The sequence below is a fragment of the Thunnus thynnus genome, chromosome 18, assembly GCF_963924715.1.
Source record: "Thunnus thynnus chromosome 18, fThuThy2.1, whole genome shotgun sequence".
In the NCBI taxonomy this organism is placed as follows: Eukaryota; Metazoa; Chordata; class Actinopteri; order Scombriformes; family Scombridae; genus Thunnus; species Thunnus thynnus.
Window position 1 is genome coordinate 23,259,568 of NC_089534.1, and position 17,695 is coordinate 23,277,262.

A 17,695-nucleotide genomic window follows, 5' to 3' on the forward strand; every position below is an offset into this window, starting at 1 on the left:
CAGGAAACTGGACTCTGATTTCAAAATAAAGCACACAGTTCTTTTTACTTGAGTGGAGTAATGGCAGTGACTCCTCAGGAGAGTGAAACACAAACATCAGTGTGATATATTGTAAAATAAGATCAGTTATATATCATAAATAATATATGATACATGCTGTTGTGTGAATCTTAGACTGACAATATTCCCTTATATATAGTTTTAATTTTACTTACTTTAATATTATATATTTACTTATATAAATACAAAGGATGCTTACACACTTTGTAGGGCTCCTTGTTTTGTCATCTGAGCACAATGTGTCACTATTTGTGAAGAAAATATGATTTATTATTCAGGAAATTAATTGCATATTGACAAAATTTTGTAATCTTGTGTAGAACTTCAGAAAAAAAACATCATGTGAAGGTTCATCACCTGTGATAGGCACTTACAGACAGATATTTGGGTGTTGTATAAATATACATAACATTTTAGATGCTGTATATCAATATTTTGAGTATTTGTTAGTGGCAACAAATTCTGTTTTTCAAATATAATGTGGGGACTTGTTAAAAGTATCAATGTTTCACACAATAGATTTAATAACAGTGCATCATACATTTTGATACAAGATCCTGTTTGACAAGCTAATTATTATTAACAACAACAACAACAACAACAACAACAACAACAACAACAATAATAATAATAATAATAATAATAATAATAATAAAGAAAGATATATGATACACTTTTATAACATGATGAAGTACTATTACTCGTAATCTACCTAAAGTAATAAGGTACCAAAGTACTCAATTAATTATTTCTCACTACTAAGAGACAATCTTAGCTAATTTACCGGAGGCAGCTCAACAGACGTCATACATTTTTGTATCATCAGTAGCCTGATGGGCAAAAACACATCTGTCTACAGTGCAGCAGTACAGTGGAATAATCTGCCCTCAAATCTGACACTGAGTGTTTCACAGAACCCGTTTAAAGTGTAACATTAAAATGATCTAACATGTGTTTGTTAGTAATAAAAACAAACAATATGATATACTATAATAATATAACACTAAAAGAAGCCAGTCTACAAAATGAGTACTTTTACTTTTGATACTTTAAGTACATTTTGCAGATAATACTTATGTACTTTTACTTATGTAACATTTTAAATTCAGACTTTTACTTGTAACGTAGTATTTTTAGAGTACAGTATTTCAACTTTTACTTAAGGAAAGGATCTGAACATACTGTACAAAACACAACTACCCTTCCACCTTCAGGGCAGTTTTCGTCTTGAAAAAAACAAACAGAAGGGCTCCTGATACTGGTTTTACTTTGCAGGGACCTGCAGGAAGTGCACTGCAGCAGCTTGACAGTGGCTGCAGCGCGCGGCATGCTTGGTCAGTGAATCACATGCACCGTCCCCGTTATCCGCTGGTATAAATACGAGCTGCAGAGCGAGCAGAGGCAGCCTCAGACGGTTTGGAGCCTCCGGAAACACAAAGAGGTGAGTCACAGCCAGGGGCTTAATTTGTAGTGTCTGCAGCTGGGTTGATGCTCAAAAAGAAAACGGTCTCTTTATTTTCAGGCTGCCATGAAAACAGTCTTATTATAGCCTAATAAATAGAATACAGAGGCATCATATTAGCTGCTTTTTTCAGGTTCAGATCATGTAATGTCATATATATAATTAAGCTATAATTAGGCTGTGAAATGAGTTTAAATGATCTCTGCAGTTGTTGTTTTTTTGTCAAGGTTCAGGATTTCTCTATTAGCACCCAAATTTGTTGTGCAGATGGGAGATTCAGCATTCAGGAGTTAAAAACAAGACAGATTCAAAAGACATCAAAACAAAATACATTAAAACAGGTATCATCATAGTATCAAAAATAGAATCAGAGTATAAGAACTCTTAAGAAGGTCATGGCAAAGCGCTTCTACACACACACACACAAAGACACACACACACACACTCACTCAAAAGCTTAAAGTGCCATACATGGGTGAAGTGCATCATGCAGAAATGCTGACTTCATTGTTGACTGCTGCTTGTGCTCACTCATGGGTGTGACCTCCATCTTTGGATGAAAACAACAGGATTATGGTAGATGACATCATATTGTGGTTGGGCACACTGAGCAGCAATACTTACTGCAAAATAAGAATATAAACATGCAGTTTGATAATTTAGAAAGTGAGAGTGTTGAATGGAGGAACAGAGGATACATGCAGGATGGATTTTAAATTAAATTCATGTGTAATAATTCTGATTCAACTGACTTTTTGGTGATATTAGCTGTACCCAAACTGGATTTTAGTTAGCTTTGATACATTTTCTGTTGTAGAACTGGCTCTAATTTCAGCATGACTGCATGACAAGTGAATCCTTTGGGTACAAAAATCCCCCAAACACTTGAAAAGAGGACAAAATGAGGCCACACGCACTACTGTCCCATTTGTTGTAATTAGAACCCAGATGATCCAGATTACTTAATTGTTCTTTCTAGCACTGGGAAAGTCATTTTGTGCAAGTTTTTAGCTTCTAACGGAGAGAATGAGACAGAAACAGATGGGGAATTCATCAAAAGTGGAAACAAGCAGGTTTTTCAGACACAAAAAGATCAGATTTTATTGATTCACAGTGGGAAGTTCACACATTACAGCAGCACAGAGACAGGCTAAGAGGTAAGAAAACGGTTTCAATGAAATAAAATTAACATAGATAAGATAAGATATTAAAGAAATTAGAGACATTACATTTAAAAAAGCAATACTTGTGCAAAATATTTGTGTATAGAGATCCAGTAGAGCAAATCCAGCAGCCATGATGTGTGAAGTATATAAAGGTATAGTTATAGAGGTATAAGTATGAATAGATAATAATAATAATAATAAAATAATAAAAATAATATAATAAAATAAATGAATACAATATACATAATAGTATATTAAAATACAGTGCAATATATGTAATATACACTCACTATACAGTAATGATACACATGCAGCTAATTATTTTTTTCTTTATCGATTAGCTCAAAAACAATTAATTCAAAGTGGTTGCCAATAATTTTTCTGTCAACCAACAGATCAATTAATCAACTGCAGCTCTATTATGGACTCAAAATCCTTTATGTGTAGCAAGTGGACAGATGTCCAGAGGATAAAGTTTTATTTTACTTCATGAAGCGAACTGAACTTTCTGGAAGGCCTTACAAGCAACATCTGGACTATTGTTCGGTTGTGTAACCAGGATCCCTGTGGCTGTTATTCTGCAAGTAATGGAGCTCAGCCTCTGCATAGTAAATTATTTTACCTTTTTTTCTTCTCTTCTTTTTGTTTGTTTAACTGTCTCTTGTTTAACTGTGTTTAACTCTCCAGGGATCTGTCTGTTGCTACTTCTCATTCTTTGCACTCTCTGAACACCAAACTGATTCTGGTTTTTTTCTCATTAAAAAGGCCTATCCGGAAACAGTCATTTCCTGTTGACAAACCTTCCATTAACCAGCATGCTGTAATTAAGGTTTACTTTCACTTGAATAACGACCCCATGGTGTTTGCGGCTGCAGTTTCCTGTACTGGAAGTGTGAAACTCGTGAACATGAGCTCAGATGCTGTAGAGAGGAAAGTGGGACACTTTCTTTGCTCCCAGGTGGACGCCAAGTCCTGCTGGGTTTGGAATAGTTGGTCACATATTTTTGTTTGTTCCTTTGTTTTTCACATCAGATTAAAGGAATGCACTAAGATTCAGAGAGGTTGTAACATCAGTACACTGAATTTATCTGCTGTGTGATGACTGTTGACTGTTTCCCTGGTTCTGTATAACACTTTAGCATGCAGTGTGCTGAATGATACATGATTCTAGTTTTATGTCAAAGGTCATCGGACATTTTATATTCTAGTGGAGAAGGGAGATCCCAAAATTTCTATTACCAAATACCAAATCTGTGAATTTCTGTTTGATTGCAGCAATAAAGACTAAATATGTCACATCATAAACATCATATAGCTTCAATCAAAAGCTGCAGCAAGCTGAATGAGCATGTTTATGTGTGAACTGAATTGAATTGAATTGAATTGCATGTGCGGGGGTTGAATAAGAAATTAATGTAAAACTTATTGGTTAAATTTATACAAGATATGATGCAAAAACACTTTGCTTGTTTCCATAGGAACAAGAGATGGTGGGCGAGCAGGCAACTGTGCTCAAAATTGACTGCATGACATGAAGAAGATTTCTCTCATCTAAACTTACATAAGATATATTTTATTTGAAAAAGAAAACTAAGTTTTAATGATCAGCAAATAACTCTTTATTGCATACAGGTCAGTGTCACTCTTACCTTGGATAATATGGTGACTTGCCGTAATTCAACTTACACTATATGGCCAAAAGTATGTGGACACACCTGTCCACTACTTTTGGTCTTCAGGCTGGGCCCCTTAGTCCCAACTACAGGAAACGTTAAAGGATTTGACTAGCAATTTTCTATATTTTTCTTATTGTCAACAAATCTCATGTAGAGCCAAACCATGAATTGATCCTACTTACAAGTATTGCGTGTGTATCCAAAGCCTGATATAGCTTTATCTTATTCCTCTGTGCCATAGACCTCCATTGTTGTCCAAAAACCATGAATCATGTCAGTGAGCCACACCGCTGTACTGATTAACATATTCCTTCAACACAAAGATTACAGTCATGCTGGTTTGTTTAGAACGGCTCCAAAAACTAAACAATGATCATGTTTTCAGTCTCTGAAGAGCAGTTCAGTGTACGGCAGACGCCACTGCACATGCACATGCACAGGAATTTTGCTAGCTTGTTGTGCTACATATGACAACCTCTTGACTTTATACTAAAGTTATTAACAATGTAGTACAAAGTCAAAAGGTTGTGATATGCTGCACAACAAGCTAGTGAAGCTCTATAAACAGAACTGTGCAGTGGCGTCTGCCGTACACGGAACAACTCTCCTGAGACTGAAAACATGATCACTGTCTGAGGAGCTGTTTCAAAACAAACTACTGCGATTGTAATCTTCGTGGTGAAGGAACATGTCACCCAGTGCAAGACAGTAGTGTGGTTACAAGTTTGTGGCAACACTTTGGGAAAAAAACTCTTTCCTCTTTTTACATGACAGTGCTCCCATGCACAAAGCGAGGTCCATGAAGAGATGGTTTCTTGCGAAAAACTTGACCGGCCTGCACAGAGGCCTGACCTCATCTCACATGTTTGGAATGAACTGTGAGCCAGACATTATCACCCAACATCTGTGGTCAACTTCACTAATGCTCTTGAGGCTGAAGCAGATTAATGTCAATGATTTTGGGATGAGATGTTCGACAAACACTTGAAGCCTAATACTTTCAGATTTTAGTATAATATAAATTCACTAACTTTCTTATGCATGTTAAAATGTCATTACCCTGCTTGAAAATGGCAGGTTGGTACATTTGAAACCCTCTGCTGAGTTAGAAGAAAACAGAGGATTAAAGGTGGCTGTAGAATTAATCAACAGATTAAACTCAGAGAAGGAGATTTATACTGCACAAGAAAAGCTGCAAACAAAGAAGCGAAGGCCAGTCCTTCTGTCTAATGACTTTCTCTCTGTATCATTCATCACTCTATCAGTCTCTATCTTGTGTGTGTGAAGAAGAGGGAAAAAAAAAAAAATCAGCATCCACAGTCGGTCTTTGTTTAATCTGACATTGATGAAAACATGGGCAGCTGACCAAGTACACGTCAGAGAAATGTTTAAACAGAGAAAGGGCTCGCTGTTCTCTTTATGTAATGCTTTTCAAAGGCACCGTCGGTCAAAGTCACCCAAAAATAAACTGATCTGAGGTCAACTTGGTGATGATTTCCCCACTTTGTGTTTTAAAGATTGAAACCGGAGATGAGGAATATGATGCATTCAGGAGGCTCTGAATTATTTACATGTATTGATTAGTGCGGTTATTTTTATGTTATGCTGTGTGAGGATGAAAACCTGCTGATTAAGTGTGCTCATTTTTTACTGCGTAGCTCTCTGTCTGTCTTCTGTACAGTTTATGTCACCCTCTAGTGGAGATGCAGGTACATTACAACAACATTACAACAGGAGGCAGAGATTTAACTGTGTCTCTTTTTTCCAGGTTTTTCTCATCATTGCCTGCTGGCCCCGTGAGAGTCAGAGAGGATGTTAATGATGATGATGATGATGAAGAAGAAGGGGTCAAAGACTCTGGCTGTGTTGGCTCTTCTTCTGGCCTCAGCCAACTGTATCGTTAACCCATCTAAAGAGGATCTTACCCGTAAGTTTCACTGCATCTCTTGGGGTATATAAGGCATCAGAAAACACCCTTTAAATGTTAAAATGGAGTCACCTTACCCTGTTGGAAATTAGCAAAGCTTTAGGAAAAAGAAAAAAATCCCCTCAACATATGAGCAGGTATGAAGATTGCTATTCCAGCAGTGTTTAAATATGTAAAAAATGACATGTTTAAAATGGAAACTTGAGGATGTAGCAGTAACAGACAGAGCAGAGGAGAGTTAAAGGGTGTTTTTTGTAAATTTCTTCTTCTGTTTGCAAACACGTGCACATAAATGAAGATAAAAACATATAATTATCATTTACTTTGAACAGAAATGTGTCAGCTTGGGAAGAGACGCAGGAGCAATACATGATATTGTATTTTGCGTTCACAGTTGAAGTGAAAATGCATGTTATATGTTTTTCTTCACAGGGCTTTCACTCCAGGGAGAGAAATATCTGGATGAACAGATTGAAAACGCCATTAATGGGGTGAAGGAGATGAAGAGTGTGATGCAGAAATCCTCAGAGGACCACAAGATGTTTCTGGATGCTCTGGAGAAAACCAAGCAGCAGAAAGAGGTAGAGACATGAGACATATATTATATAATTTCTTCTTTTTTATATAAATAATGAAGGTAAAGTATAATTAAAATATAATCCATAATAAAACACACTGACATATTTTGTCCCAATAGAGTTGTCTAGTGATTACAGAACAGTTAATGTGCTTTTTTTGAGCCACATCACAAAGCAGAGTAAACTTTTAAGTCACTATAAAGCACTTCATCCTGTGGTTTATAACTTTTATAAAGCAGCAACAGCAAGAACCCAAATATTTAACAAATGATGAAAGAAAGATGAAGAAAATAGACCCGTTCTCACTACAAGTAAGCAAATACTTAATGATATCACCTCAGTATGCTGACAGGATACAGAATGACAAAATGAGAAACAGTTTTCTTGCAGAGTGGATCTTCTTTATTGCCATTTTCCTCAATCCTTTCCTGAAAAAATAATGAATTCCTGCAAAAAAAAAGTTATTTCAGCTCAGCTCTAGCAATGGCATTGTGACATAGACCAAGAACTAAAGGAAAACGATTTTTAAAACTCTTTTTTATAACAACAGGAATTACAAAAATATCATTTCTTTATTCCCTCTTTGATATGTCTCTAGAACAAATATTGATTTGTTTCTTCTGTGCATATTCTGCACATGCTTTTCTCCTGTCTGTTTAAAAATAATAATAATAAATATATTCCATAAAATGTTTAGAGCCACAATGATTAGTCAACTCATCAATTGACTCGTCGATTGACAGAAAATTAATCAGAAAATATTTTAAATAATCATATAATCGTTTTGGTCATTTTTAAAGCAAAAATAGTAAACAGCTGGTTTCAGCTTCTCAAATGTGATGATCTATTACTTTACTTTGTTATATATACTATTAAACTGAATAACCTCAGGGTTTGTACTGTTAGTCGGACAAAATAGGACATTTGAAGATGTCTCCTTTGACTCTGGGAAATTATAATGGTATTTTTCACTTCATGGATCATTTTATGGATAAAACGATTAATCAATCATAAAAATAATCATTAGTTGCATCCCTTTATTTTTTTAAAAAGTGTATAACATCCTTCATGGGCTACATTATGTGTTTTCTCTGTACATAGCAAATTGATAGAGGTGTTATTTTGTATCACGTGATCTCCTAACTGTAGGTGGAGCTGTCATTTTTTTGCTGCAACAATAAGCAACTTATATTAACGATGGTACCACAATAAAAAAGAAGAAAAAAGATTTCCTCTTTAATCTCTGTCTCTGTTTTGCTGCAGGAATCGATGCGTGCGGCTCAGGAGATGGAGGCTAAGCTGGAGCAGGAGGAGGAGGTTTGTAACGAGACCATGAAGGCTCTATGGGAGGAGTGTAAGCCCTGTCTGAAGAACACCTGCATCAAGTACTACTCCCGCACATGCAGCAGTGGATCTGGACTGGTGGGACGCCAGGTCAGATACTCGTAATAACTCGTAATAGCTAGTAATACTATATGATGGCAAGTAGTATAGTATTTTCATTTTTACTGCAAAGAGCACTTACTTCCTTTACTGCCTTACTTACTGTCTAGCATCTTTTTAGTATTGGTATTATAAATATGGATTTAAAAAAATGAAAATACTAATTCTCCCTTTCTCTGTAGTTGGAGGACGTGCTGAACCGATCCTCTCCCTTCTCCATCTGGATCAACGGGGAGAAGATAGACGACCTGGAGCAGGAGGGACAACGACAAAACACAGAGTTCAGGAACCTGGAGGAGAAATACTCAGAGATGGCCGACGGAGTGGACAGCATATTTTCAGACAGTATGAAGGTACTGTTCACCTGTAGACCATAGGAATAAACACTGGACATACAGATACATATTTACTGTGATAGTTGTATTGACTACAGTCAGTAACACTTAATTCTGCCCACCAACATTCAGGGACAACATAGTAACAAGATAGACAAGATAGTTGCTAATTAACTTTTTGTCAATTGATGAATCATTGCAGCTCTAGTTTTCATTCACTCTCACTGCTGTCAATAACTTTGTTTCCAGCTACAGCAGGCAAACACAGTTAGTGACTAGCTGGTGAACATAGTGGAGCATTTAGCAGCTGAAGAGCCAGATATTTCTCTCAGGAGGTGGTTAACAGGTATAACAGCATCAGCTCTGTTTCTGTGTGCTTCACGCTCCTCAGGTGGCTGATCATGTGCATTACAACCCTCCAAGTTTCCTTTTGCCCAGTTTCTGGGGACCCTACGCTCGCCGGAGCAGAGTCATTCGCACAGTCTTCCACGAGCCTTTCCACGGCTTCCAGAGTTTGTTCTCCCCCATGATGGGCATGGGCAGGAACTTCTTCGGCTCCATGGGCTCCATGATGGACCTTGACTCTGACACACTTCCTAATGAGGGTATGTTCTCTAACATCCTCTACCTGAATCACAACCAGCAGTGGAAGAAGTATTCAGATCCTTTACTTAAGTAAAAGTACCAATACAGAAATGTAAAAATACTCCATTACAAGTTAAAGATCTGCATGAAAAATTCTACTGAAGGATGTTAAAAGATCATTAACATCAGTTTTAATATTGTTGCCCTGTCAATTCTACTCATCTAAACCTTTGTAGTTGTTTGAAGAGCAATAAAATTCTGATTAGAAAAAGTGAGTTTAGGATTTATCGATTTGTGAGTGGACTTTACAGGGTTTTTAAGCTAGTTTCAAACCATGAATAAAAAATTAACACAAAGTTGTGATTTGGAAACAGACATGTTGTAAACTGTGTGTTTGTGTCTGGTCGCAGATGGCATTGTGAATGAGGACGTGGTCATCACCAAACCTTTTGGCAACGGCAAGATGACCTGCAGAGAGATTCGTCGCAACTCAGCTGGCTGCCTCAAGTTCCGCGACGAGTGTCAGAAGTGCAAAGACATCCAACATATTGGTAAGATAAGTCTCTGGTGAAGTGTTTGTGACCAAAACTCAGTTAAAAATCATCAGTTAAAAATATAAACATGGATACAATAAAGGTATAATGATAGCAATGATGATGATGATGATGTAGACTTTAAAAACAAAGTACAAAAGTTTGCAAATGTGTAACATATATAGGCAGCAAAAATAAACAGAGCAAACCAACACAGTAAATGACATAATATGAAAATATAATAATATAAAATTATGTCAGATGTCATAACACATAACACAACATCTAATAATAACTGCTCAAAAGGTACAGGGTACAGGGCACTAAGGTCTGGCTGTGTCCTTTCATCCAGCTTCCTCTGGCAGGAAACTAGAGATGGAGACCTGAATGATGGTCCAGAGATGTTTTTATTAACACAATTAGGATTTATGATAATGTTGAAAACAGGAAGGGCTTTGAATTAATGGCCAGGGGATGCAGAGAGGGAGAATGCAATTTAATAATGTAATCTCCTACTTTATGTTGATGATGTTTTTGTTCCCTAGCCATGAACAGACAGGACAGGCTCTGAAAGCAAAGATGTACTGTCTACATTTTAGACAGAGAGACATTTGGAAATAGAGGTTCATATTGATTTCACATTCAGAATGATGTCTCAGCTTATTGGAGTTACAAGCATCTACATTTAAATCCTAAGATATGTATGTAAGCAAATTCAAGCAATCTCCACAATATTTGCTAGAGCTTTCAATTTTGCTAAATTACTGTAATTTTTCTGCATGAAATGGCCAAATCAACAGACTGCTTGTGATTTGGGCCAATTGTCGCATTTTGTGTCATGGTAATTTATGTCATCACAGCGCATTCAGCAAGGATTCAAGTGCATGTTCAGGTGGAAAATGGACAAATCTCACCTGCCAACAAAAAGTACTGCCATAGACCAAGAAAAACTATTCCCAAATGTTCCTAAATGAAGTTTGCATTCAGTTAGTCAAAAGAATACCAGTTGGAAATGAAACTATATTCTTTCTGTTAATGGATTTATTTTAATGGCATTATTGACTGATTTTTTTAATGTTGAGATGAATGTTTATTTAATAAAGGCTTATAAAGTGAACTCAAGTACAATATTTTTCTTTTTCTATAACTTTGAGCTCATGGTTCTCATGTTCAGGAAGTAAATTTAAAAAATTAGCACTGAAATATAGTTGTCTCTGTGATATACAGTAACCTTTTTATCAAAGTAAGTGATTACATATGACTCTTCATTGGTAGTATTTTTTAAATAATAGCATTATTTTCCTTTTCTTGCAATTTTTCCCAATTCCTTCAATTTTACTGCAATTGGAACACACAAAACATACAATTGTATCACAACTTTTGAAAAAAGCTGCTGCAAAATCAAGCATTTTTGGCTGCAATAATCACAAAAAAAACCTGGAGGAACGTATTTATGTAAGAGTGACAACACACTTTTAAATGGTTGGTTTGGCCTACCGTCATGCTAACATGCTCACAACAATGCTAGCATACTAATGTGATGCATGTATAATGTTTACCATGTTCATGTTAGTTTAGCACATAAGCATGCTAGAATTTGCTAATTAACACTAAACACAAAGTTATGGAAATTGCATTCATTTCGTAGGTATTTGATCATAAGCGCAAGTATTGGACAACTAAAAATTTTGACCTGGTGATGGCGCTAGAGGAAAAGTCAGGGGACGTCATAAATATTTTACAGCAATCCATTAGTTGTTGAGCTATTTCTGACTGGACCAACTGACAGACCAACATTGCCATACATTGAGCCACGCTGCTAGCATGGGTAAAAATCAACTAACTTCATTATGTTTTTCTCATTAAATAAATAGTTTGATGTTTTGGAAAATCTGCTAATGCACTTTCTTTGAGAGCTGAGAACATCAATACTTATATTATACTTGAAAGAGGTATTGATCTTCTCATCTAACTTTGGGGTAAGAAAGCAATTAAGCATATTTCCCAAAATATCAAATCGTGTTCCTAGAATTTTATTGTTAGCAGCTGTTATCAGATTTTACAAATGGTTCCTCCCACACGACAGTGAGAAGATTTCCTTGTTCAAAAATCCTACAATAAAACAAACTGCAACTTCTATCATGTTTAGGAATTGTTATCATGACCTTCAGTCATTTAAGCCCATTTTAGCACCAAACAGATTTTCCTAACCGTACTTGAGCTCCAGGATGACATATGCTCGTCTTCTGCCTGTTTTCTTTGCAGATTGCTCTGGGAAGAAACCTCTGGAGGGCCCCCTGAAGGAGGAGCTGGAGGAGGCGCTGGCCATGGCAGAGCGTTTCACCCAGCAGTACAACACCCTCCTGAAGAGGTTTGAGGAGCAGATGTTTAACACCTCCTCCATCCTGGACCTGTTCAACAAGCAGTTCGGCTGGGTGTCATCTCTGGTCAATAACACCAACTCAAAGGACAACATCTTCCAAGTTCAGACGGTACGTACTGTAGGCCGTCTGAACTTGTTGCTCACATTCAGTTTAGCTCCAAAGCAGTCTTTTATTCTTTATCCTTCTCAGTTCCTCTGTGTAAGTTTTGGTTTGGAGAACCTCTACTTGTTGAGGGTGCAATTTGCAGCCAAAATCAATATTCCATTATATATCTTGGTTTGCTTGCTTTAAATTCTCATGAGGACATTTGCGTCTTATCCAAAAGTTCATGAACAAAATATGAATTTCTAAAAAGGTGGTACAGAAATGGATAGAGATTTTTTCTGATTTTATGCAGGGTCATGATACAGAGAAATCTGAAAGATATGACAATGTAATGCATTAAATCTAAAGGCCCAAAAGCGATAATTGACGCATGTCATCTGACGCTTGTCAATTATCAATTGATGCTCCTATGGCGCACTGCAAGCATCAGATTTGAAATGCCAACACCACAGAACCTTTGTATTAACTGCTGCATTAGTTGGACGTAATGAATGAATGAAAATGAGAAATGCAGAGAGGAAGGTGTAGTTCAAACGCGCCCGTCAGACGCTACCAGTGCGTTTAGGCCTTAAGACAATTTTCTCTTTTTAGAGACAATAAAAGCAACCTTGAACCTTACTTTTAGCTTGACTACCACCTTGCAAATTGGATTTTATGGTATTAAAAAGTACAGAAGGTACAAGCGTTTTGAGAGTTTTTCTTTTTAAGGTGTTACAGCAATAATTCAACTGAAAATTACTGAATTTGGAGTTGTACAAGCCAGTATCTGCCCACTATATCTGCATGCATGCAGAATATATCAATGAAAATGCATGTATGTTGACTGTAGGCAGAAAAACTGGATGTGCAGCTAAACCCTTCTTTTCTGTATTGTAGGTGATCTGCAGGGACGGCGAGGAGAAGCCTGATGAGGATACGGAGCCAGAAGAAACCAAAGTGTCTGTGCAGCTCTTCGACTCACCACCCATGAACTTCAGCGTCCCGGGTGACATCCCCTGGACTGACCCCAAGTTCTCCGAGGTGGTGGCCCAGAAGGCTCTGGACAACTACAAGGAAACCAGTGTGTGAGTGTCCAGCAGCCAGTTCAAGCACTTGTAAAGAGTTAACCAACAAATATTTGATATATTTTCTTGTTGTTAGTTAATGTGTCTGGACCGGCACATATTCTAAAGGTTACGACCATTTACTGTCATTTCAATGCTTCTTTAAGTTATTAATTTTCTCCTTTTTAAGATAATAGTAGTGGCAAAAGACCAAAGTACCTATGTTTAACTACTTTACTGTGTGTAGTTCAAAGTACAAACATTAGGTCAGCTGGTACTTTACTTGGGGGATTCTGTCTGAGAGACTTTCAACTTTCACTTCACTGCATTTCTGAGAGAAACTGACCTTTTCTACTGTCAGTTATAATTACTAATTACTAATTACATTTAAAATATGAACATTATTACCAAAACAATATTTTTTTCCTTTCTTCTAACCCTTCTTTTCCTTCCCTCCTTCTTTTCACGTCTTTTCTTATTTCCGTTCTTTTCAACTGATCGGAAAAGAGTATTTTTTCCATATAAACTAGTAATTTGATAATCTGATATTGCCAATTTTACTTTGGAAAATGATTTGAGTACTTTTTGCGATATGAAATATAGATATTATGCTCAATCCTGTCTATTTAGTGGGCTCTTGTGTTCAATTTAACACTATGACAATGAGAATTCATGTCAGCTTACTTTATGATTTAGCTGGGATGAAAAGAATCCCTTTCAAATCCTGATCTCCATCTGTTTGTTTTTTTCCCAGTGTGGTCAAATAAAGTTGGATTTGCAGCCCAACCTGCACTGTCTGCTGACAAAGAGAATGTTCTGGATTCATCAACATCAAAACAAACCTGGAAATCCCGAAGCCAACCCACTGATTCTGTTGTAAACTCTCTCCAAGTCCTGCTTTTACAGTTTAACCTCAGAGATTTATATTGTTACATTAGAGCTCTTTGTCCTGCTGTAAGAGAAGATATTTAGTAGATAGATACATGTCTGTAGTACCTCATACCATATGTAGGCCTCATATCATATGCAAGCTGGGCAAAAAAGGGCCGCAGCTCTAAAAATGCTTGAGTTTTAGTTAAAAAACAACATTGATGTAACTTTAACACATGCAGATTAAACTAATATCTCATTCACCACAATTCCGTAAAGTAAAGATTTGATTTGTTGCAGGAAAACTGACATTAGAGTGAGTTAATTTGGTTGTTTCAGTGACTTTAATCCCTTGATTGGCCCTTCTACAGATCTCTGATTGTTATTATCTGAGTTGGTTGAAGTGGTTAATTAACAGGGTTAAAAATCACTGATTAAAGCTGGGATAAGTGAAAATGTAATAAGGTTTCTCTGTCCAACAGAGTTGATCATTTTCAGGATTACTTTGAGCCCCTCTGTACAACAGTCTAGCAATGAAGCAATACATAGAGATCAATAAAACCTACTCAAACCCATTCTGTCTGTCTTTTCTGTTGCATCTTACTCTGAATTTGAGCATTTAAAAGTGATTAACACTTGGCGAATAAAGAATTTCTCATTTATGGATTCAATATACGTCTCTGTGGACATGGTCTATATTTATCAAACTGCTGAAAGTTAAATTTTAGACTTTACTTAAATATAAAAGTAAAAAATCTACTTGCAAACTTGAGACGAACAGCTATTTATCGAGTTTCTTTCGACCTAAAAATGCTCTTTAATTTAAGAGATCTCCAGAAGTCTCCTAAATTGGTTAAGAGTAGATTCTAGATGATCTTCTGAGACATGATTTGGAATGATTGTCGCTTCAAAAAGAAGTCAGACCCCTTCACTTTTGCACAATTTTTTGTGTTATAAATACAATTTCAAATGGATTAATTTGGCTTTTATGGCCATCAGACTACAACAGAGCATCATGTTTTTGGAAAGTTTTGCTAATTTCTTAAAAATCAAAAACTGTCTCATTTATGTGAGCATTCAGACTCTTTGCTAGCCTACCATCCTTAAGATGTATCTAGAACTTGAACAATCTTGCAACTATCAAAAGAAATAATATAAACAGATTTGAATAACACTTTTATGACTTCTGTTGCCTCAGTATCTCATCAGCTGGATCTTTTACAATATAATGTGACATTATTTTAACAAAAGCTTGTGTAACAGACTGCTGCATCTGCAACTGCTGCTCCAGCCTCCAGACTGAGGGCAGGAAGCACAGGGGAGACTGCTTTATAGATCCAGGGCTAAGGTGAAGCTAACTCTGGGCATATCCCTGTCAATATAATCAGCTGCTGGTAGGACACTAGGAAACTTGGCTTGGTTGTTGAAGAGGTAAAGCATTTATTTTCATAGTGAACATTCTGTTACATTCACTGCAGTGCTAACTCTTAGAGCATGATATCACGTAGGACGCCCTCAGATGCATATTTAAAACGTTTTTACAGGATTCTTGTTTTGAAATAAATCACCTCAATTACCTGAGTCAACTACAGCTGATAAAATCTGCTAGCAACATTTATTAATTCAGTGGACAAAAATCCATGGTCATCAGCTAAATGAAAAGCTGCTTTTGTCCACTTCTGTGTGAAATTGAAGACCCATTGTTTCAAAACTAACTAAGAATCCAGATTGATAAATCTGCCACTGTTATTGTAAACTGCATGTGCTGTGCTAGAAGGAAGTTTTGACAGACATAGCAACAGTAACTAGGGGGGAAAGACAACAGGCAGCAATAGTTCCATCATACATGTATGATGTCATAACATCAAAGGAACAGATTCATTACACGTGTATGATGTCATCACCAGGTTACTTGCAAATATCAAGGGGATAGCTCCATTTCATGTATATGATCTTGTCAGTACATCCGTGTATACGGCAGCTGTGATTAGAGTTCTGTCAATTGAGACATTTCATTTCAGTAGGAAATCCACAACTGTGAAACAGACTGCAATGGCTTCAAGACTACATTCAGCAGTCCTGGGATCCTCCAACATTTACAGCAGTACAGAAAGGGTGAACCTGGTGGAACAGGTTGAAGAGCTAAAGACTCAGCTCCAAATGGCAAATGAACACAATATCTCTCAGGAGAAGAAGGTTACTGACCTCTGCACCAGCCTGGCCTCAGAAGTGGAAGAAAACAAGACTCTCTGGGACCAGATTGAGTATTTAACCAATGAACTCCATAAAGAGAGAGGCTGGAGACAGCAGCAAACTAGATGCCAGACAGAGAGGGCCAAAGCTGGCCAGGAGTACACCCAGAAGATCCAGCTCACCAAAAAGCTGGAGGAATCCGAAAAAGAGTTGGCCCAGCAGAAGAGCAAGGAAGCACTGTTGGTGCTTAAAGAGAAGCAGCTGAGGGCAGAGTTTGACACGCTCACTGCTTCCTACAATAAGCTCTATCAGGAGTATTCTAATGTCTACCATGCATACAGCTACCTCACAGCAGAAAAAGAAAAAAGTCACTCGCTTCAACAGCAACTTGAGACACAGATTGCTGACAATTCAAACAAAACATCAGAATACAAGAAGCAGTTTCAGGGGATGAAGTTAAAGCAGGAAGCTCTGTGTCTTAAAATGGAGAACGTGACAACAGTTGCTGCTGAGAAGGAGAGGAGTCTTTGTGAGGAGTTGGACGACTTGAAAATTCATCTCCACCAAGAGACCTCAACAATCCTTGAGCTTGTTGCCAAGCTCAAGGCTGAGGAAGAGGAAAAACAGGCCCTCCAAAAACAGATCATCCCAATCATTGAAGACTTCAAGGACAGGACAAGTGAGCAGAGGGAGAAATCCCCTGCTGTTTCACAGGACACAGTGGAAGAGGAGTCCACCACTGTGGTACGGGACTCCAAACTCGTGGAAGAGGAGTCCACCGCTGTGGTACTGGATTCCGAACTTGTGGAAAAGGAGTACACCGCTGTGCTTCTGAACTCAGAACTTGTGGAGGAGGAGTCCACCGCTGCGGTTCTGGACTCCGAACTTGTGGAAAACGAGTACACCGCTGTGCCTCTGAACTCAGAACTTGTGGAGGAGGAGTCCACCACTGCGGTACGGGACTCCGAACTCGTGGAAGAGGAGTCCACCGCTGCGGTACTGGACTCTGAACTTGTGGAAAAGGAGTACACCGCTGTGGTTCTGGATTCAGAACTCCAGGGACAAATTGGCATCAGTCAGAGAGCTGCCGAGAACATCAAAAGGCCTTCTTTCTGGAAAAGATTCCGTCACTTCCTTGGTTTAAGGAAGAGAAAGAAGAAGATGCCGAAGGAAGATTCCACATCCGTCACTGAGTTCAACACCTGAGTGCTGGTGCTCAGGGGTTGGAGCTCATTATCAGTGGAATGCTGAACTTAAAATTTAACTTACAACCTTTAAAAACAACCTGAAAAAAAAAAACCTTAAAAAAAAAAAAAAAAAAAAAAACTAAAAAAA

The 17,695-nt window shown here is 37.5% G+C and overlaps 1 protein-coding gene across 1 annotated transcript; it reads left to right on the forward strand.

The window, feature by feature from the left end:
• Positions 1-1,362: 1,362 nt before the first annotated feature.
• clu (clusterin) lies at positions 1,363-14,742 on the forward strand. Its single transcript, XM_067572213.1, has 10 exons — positions 1,363-1,501; positions 6,133-6,291; positions 6,724-6,872; positions 8,133-8,303; positions 8,495-8,665; positions 9,039-9,252; positions 9,643-9,783; positions 12,031-12,257; positions 13,131-13,318; positions 14,052-14,742. The coding sequence occupies exons 2-10, from the start codon at positions 6,177-6,179 to the stop codon at positions 14,062-14,064; spliced, it is 1,389 nt and encodes a 462-aa protein (XP_067428314.1). The 5' UTR covers positions 1,363-1,501; positions 6,133-6,176; the 3' UTR covers positions 14,065-14,742.
• Positions 14,743-17,695: the final 2,953 nt, after the last annotated feature.

What these genes read in the sequence shown, in the direction of transcription:
- clu (XM_067572213.1), top strand. Translation starts at nt 6,177, where the DNA reads ATGTTAATGATGATGATGATGATGAAGAAGAAGGGGTCAAAGACTCTG. An exon ending in ATCTAAAGAGGATCTTACCC is followed by an intron (nt 6,292 to 6,723) that starts GTAAGTTTCACT and finishes TTTTCTTCACAG; the next exon opens with GGCTTTCACTCCAGGGAGAG. An exon ending in ACATCTTCCAAGTTCAGACG is followed by an intron (nt 12,258 to 13,130) that starts GTACGTACTGTA and finishes TCTGTATTGTAG; the next exon opens with GTGATCTGCAGGGACGGCGA.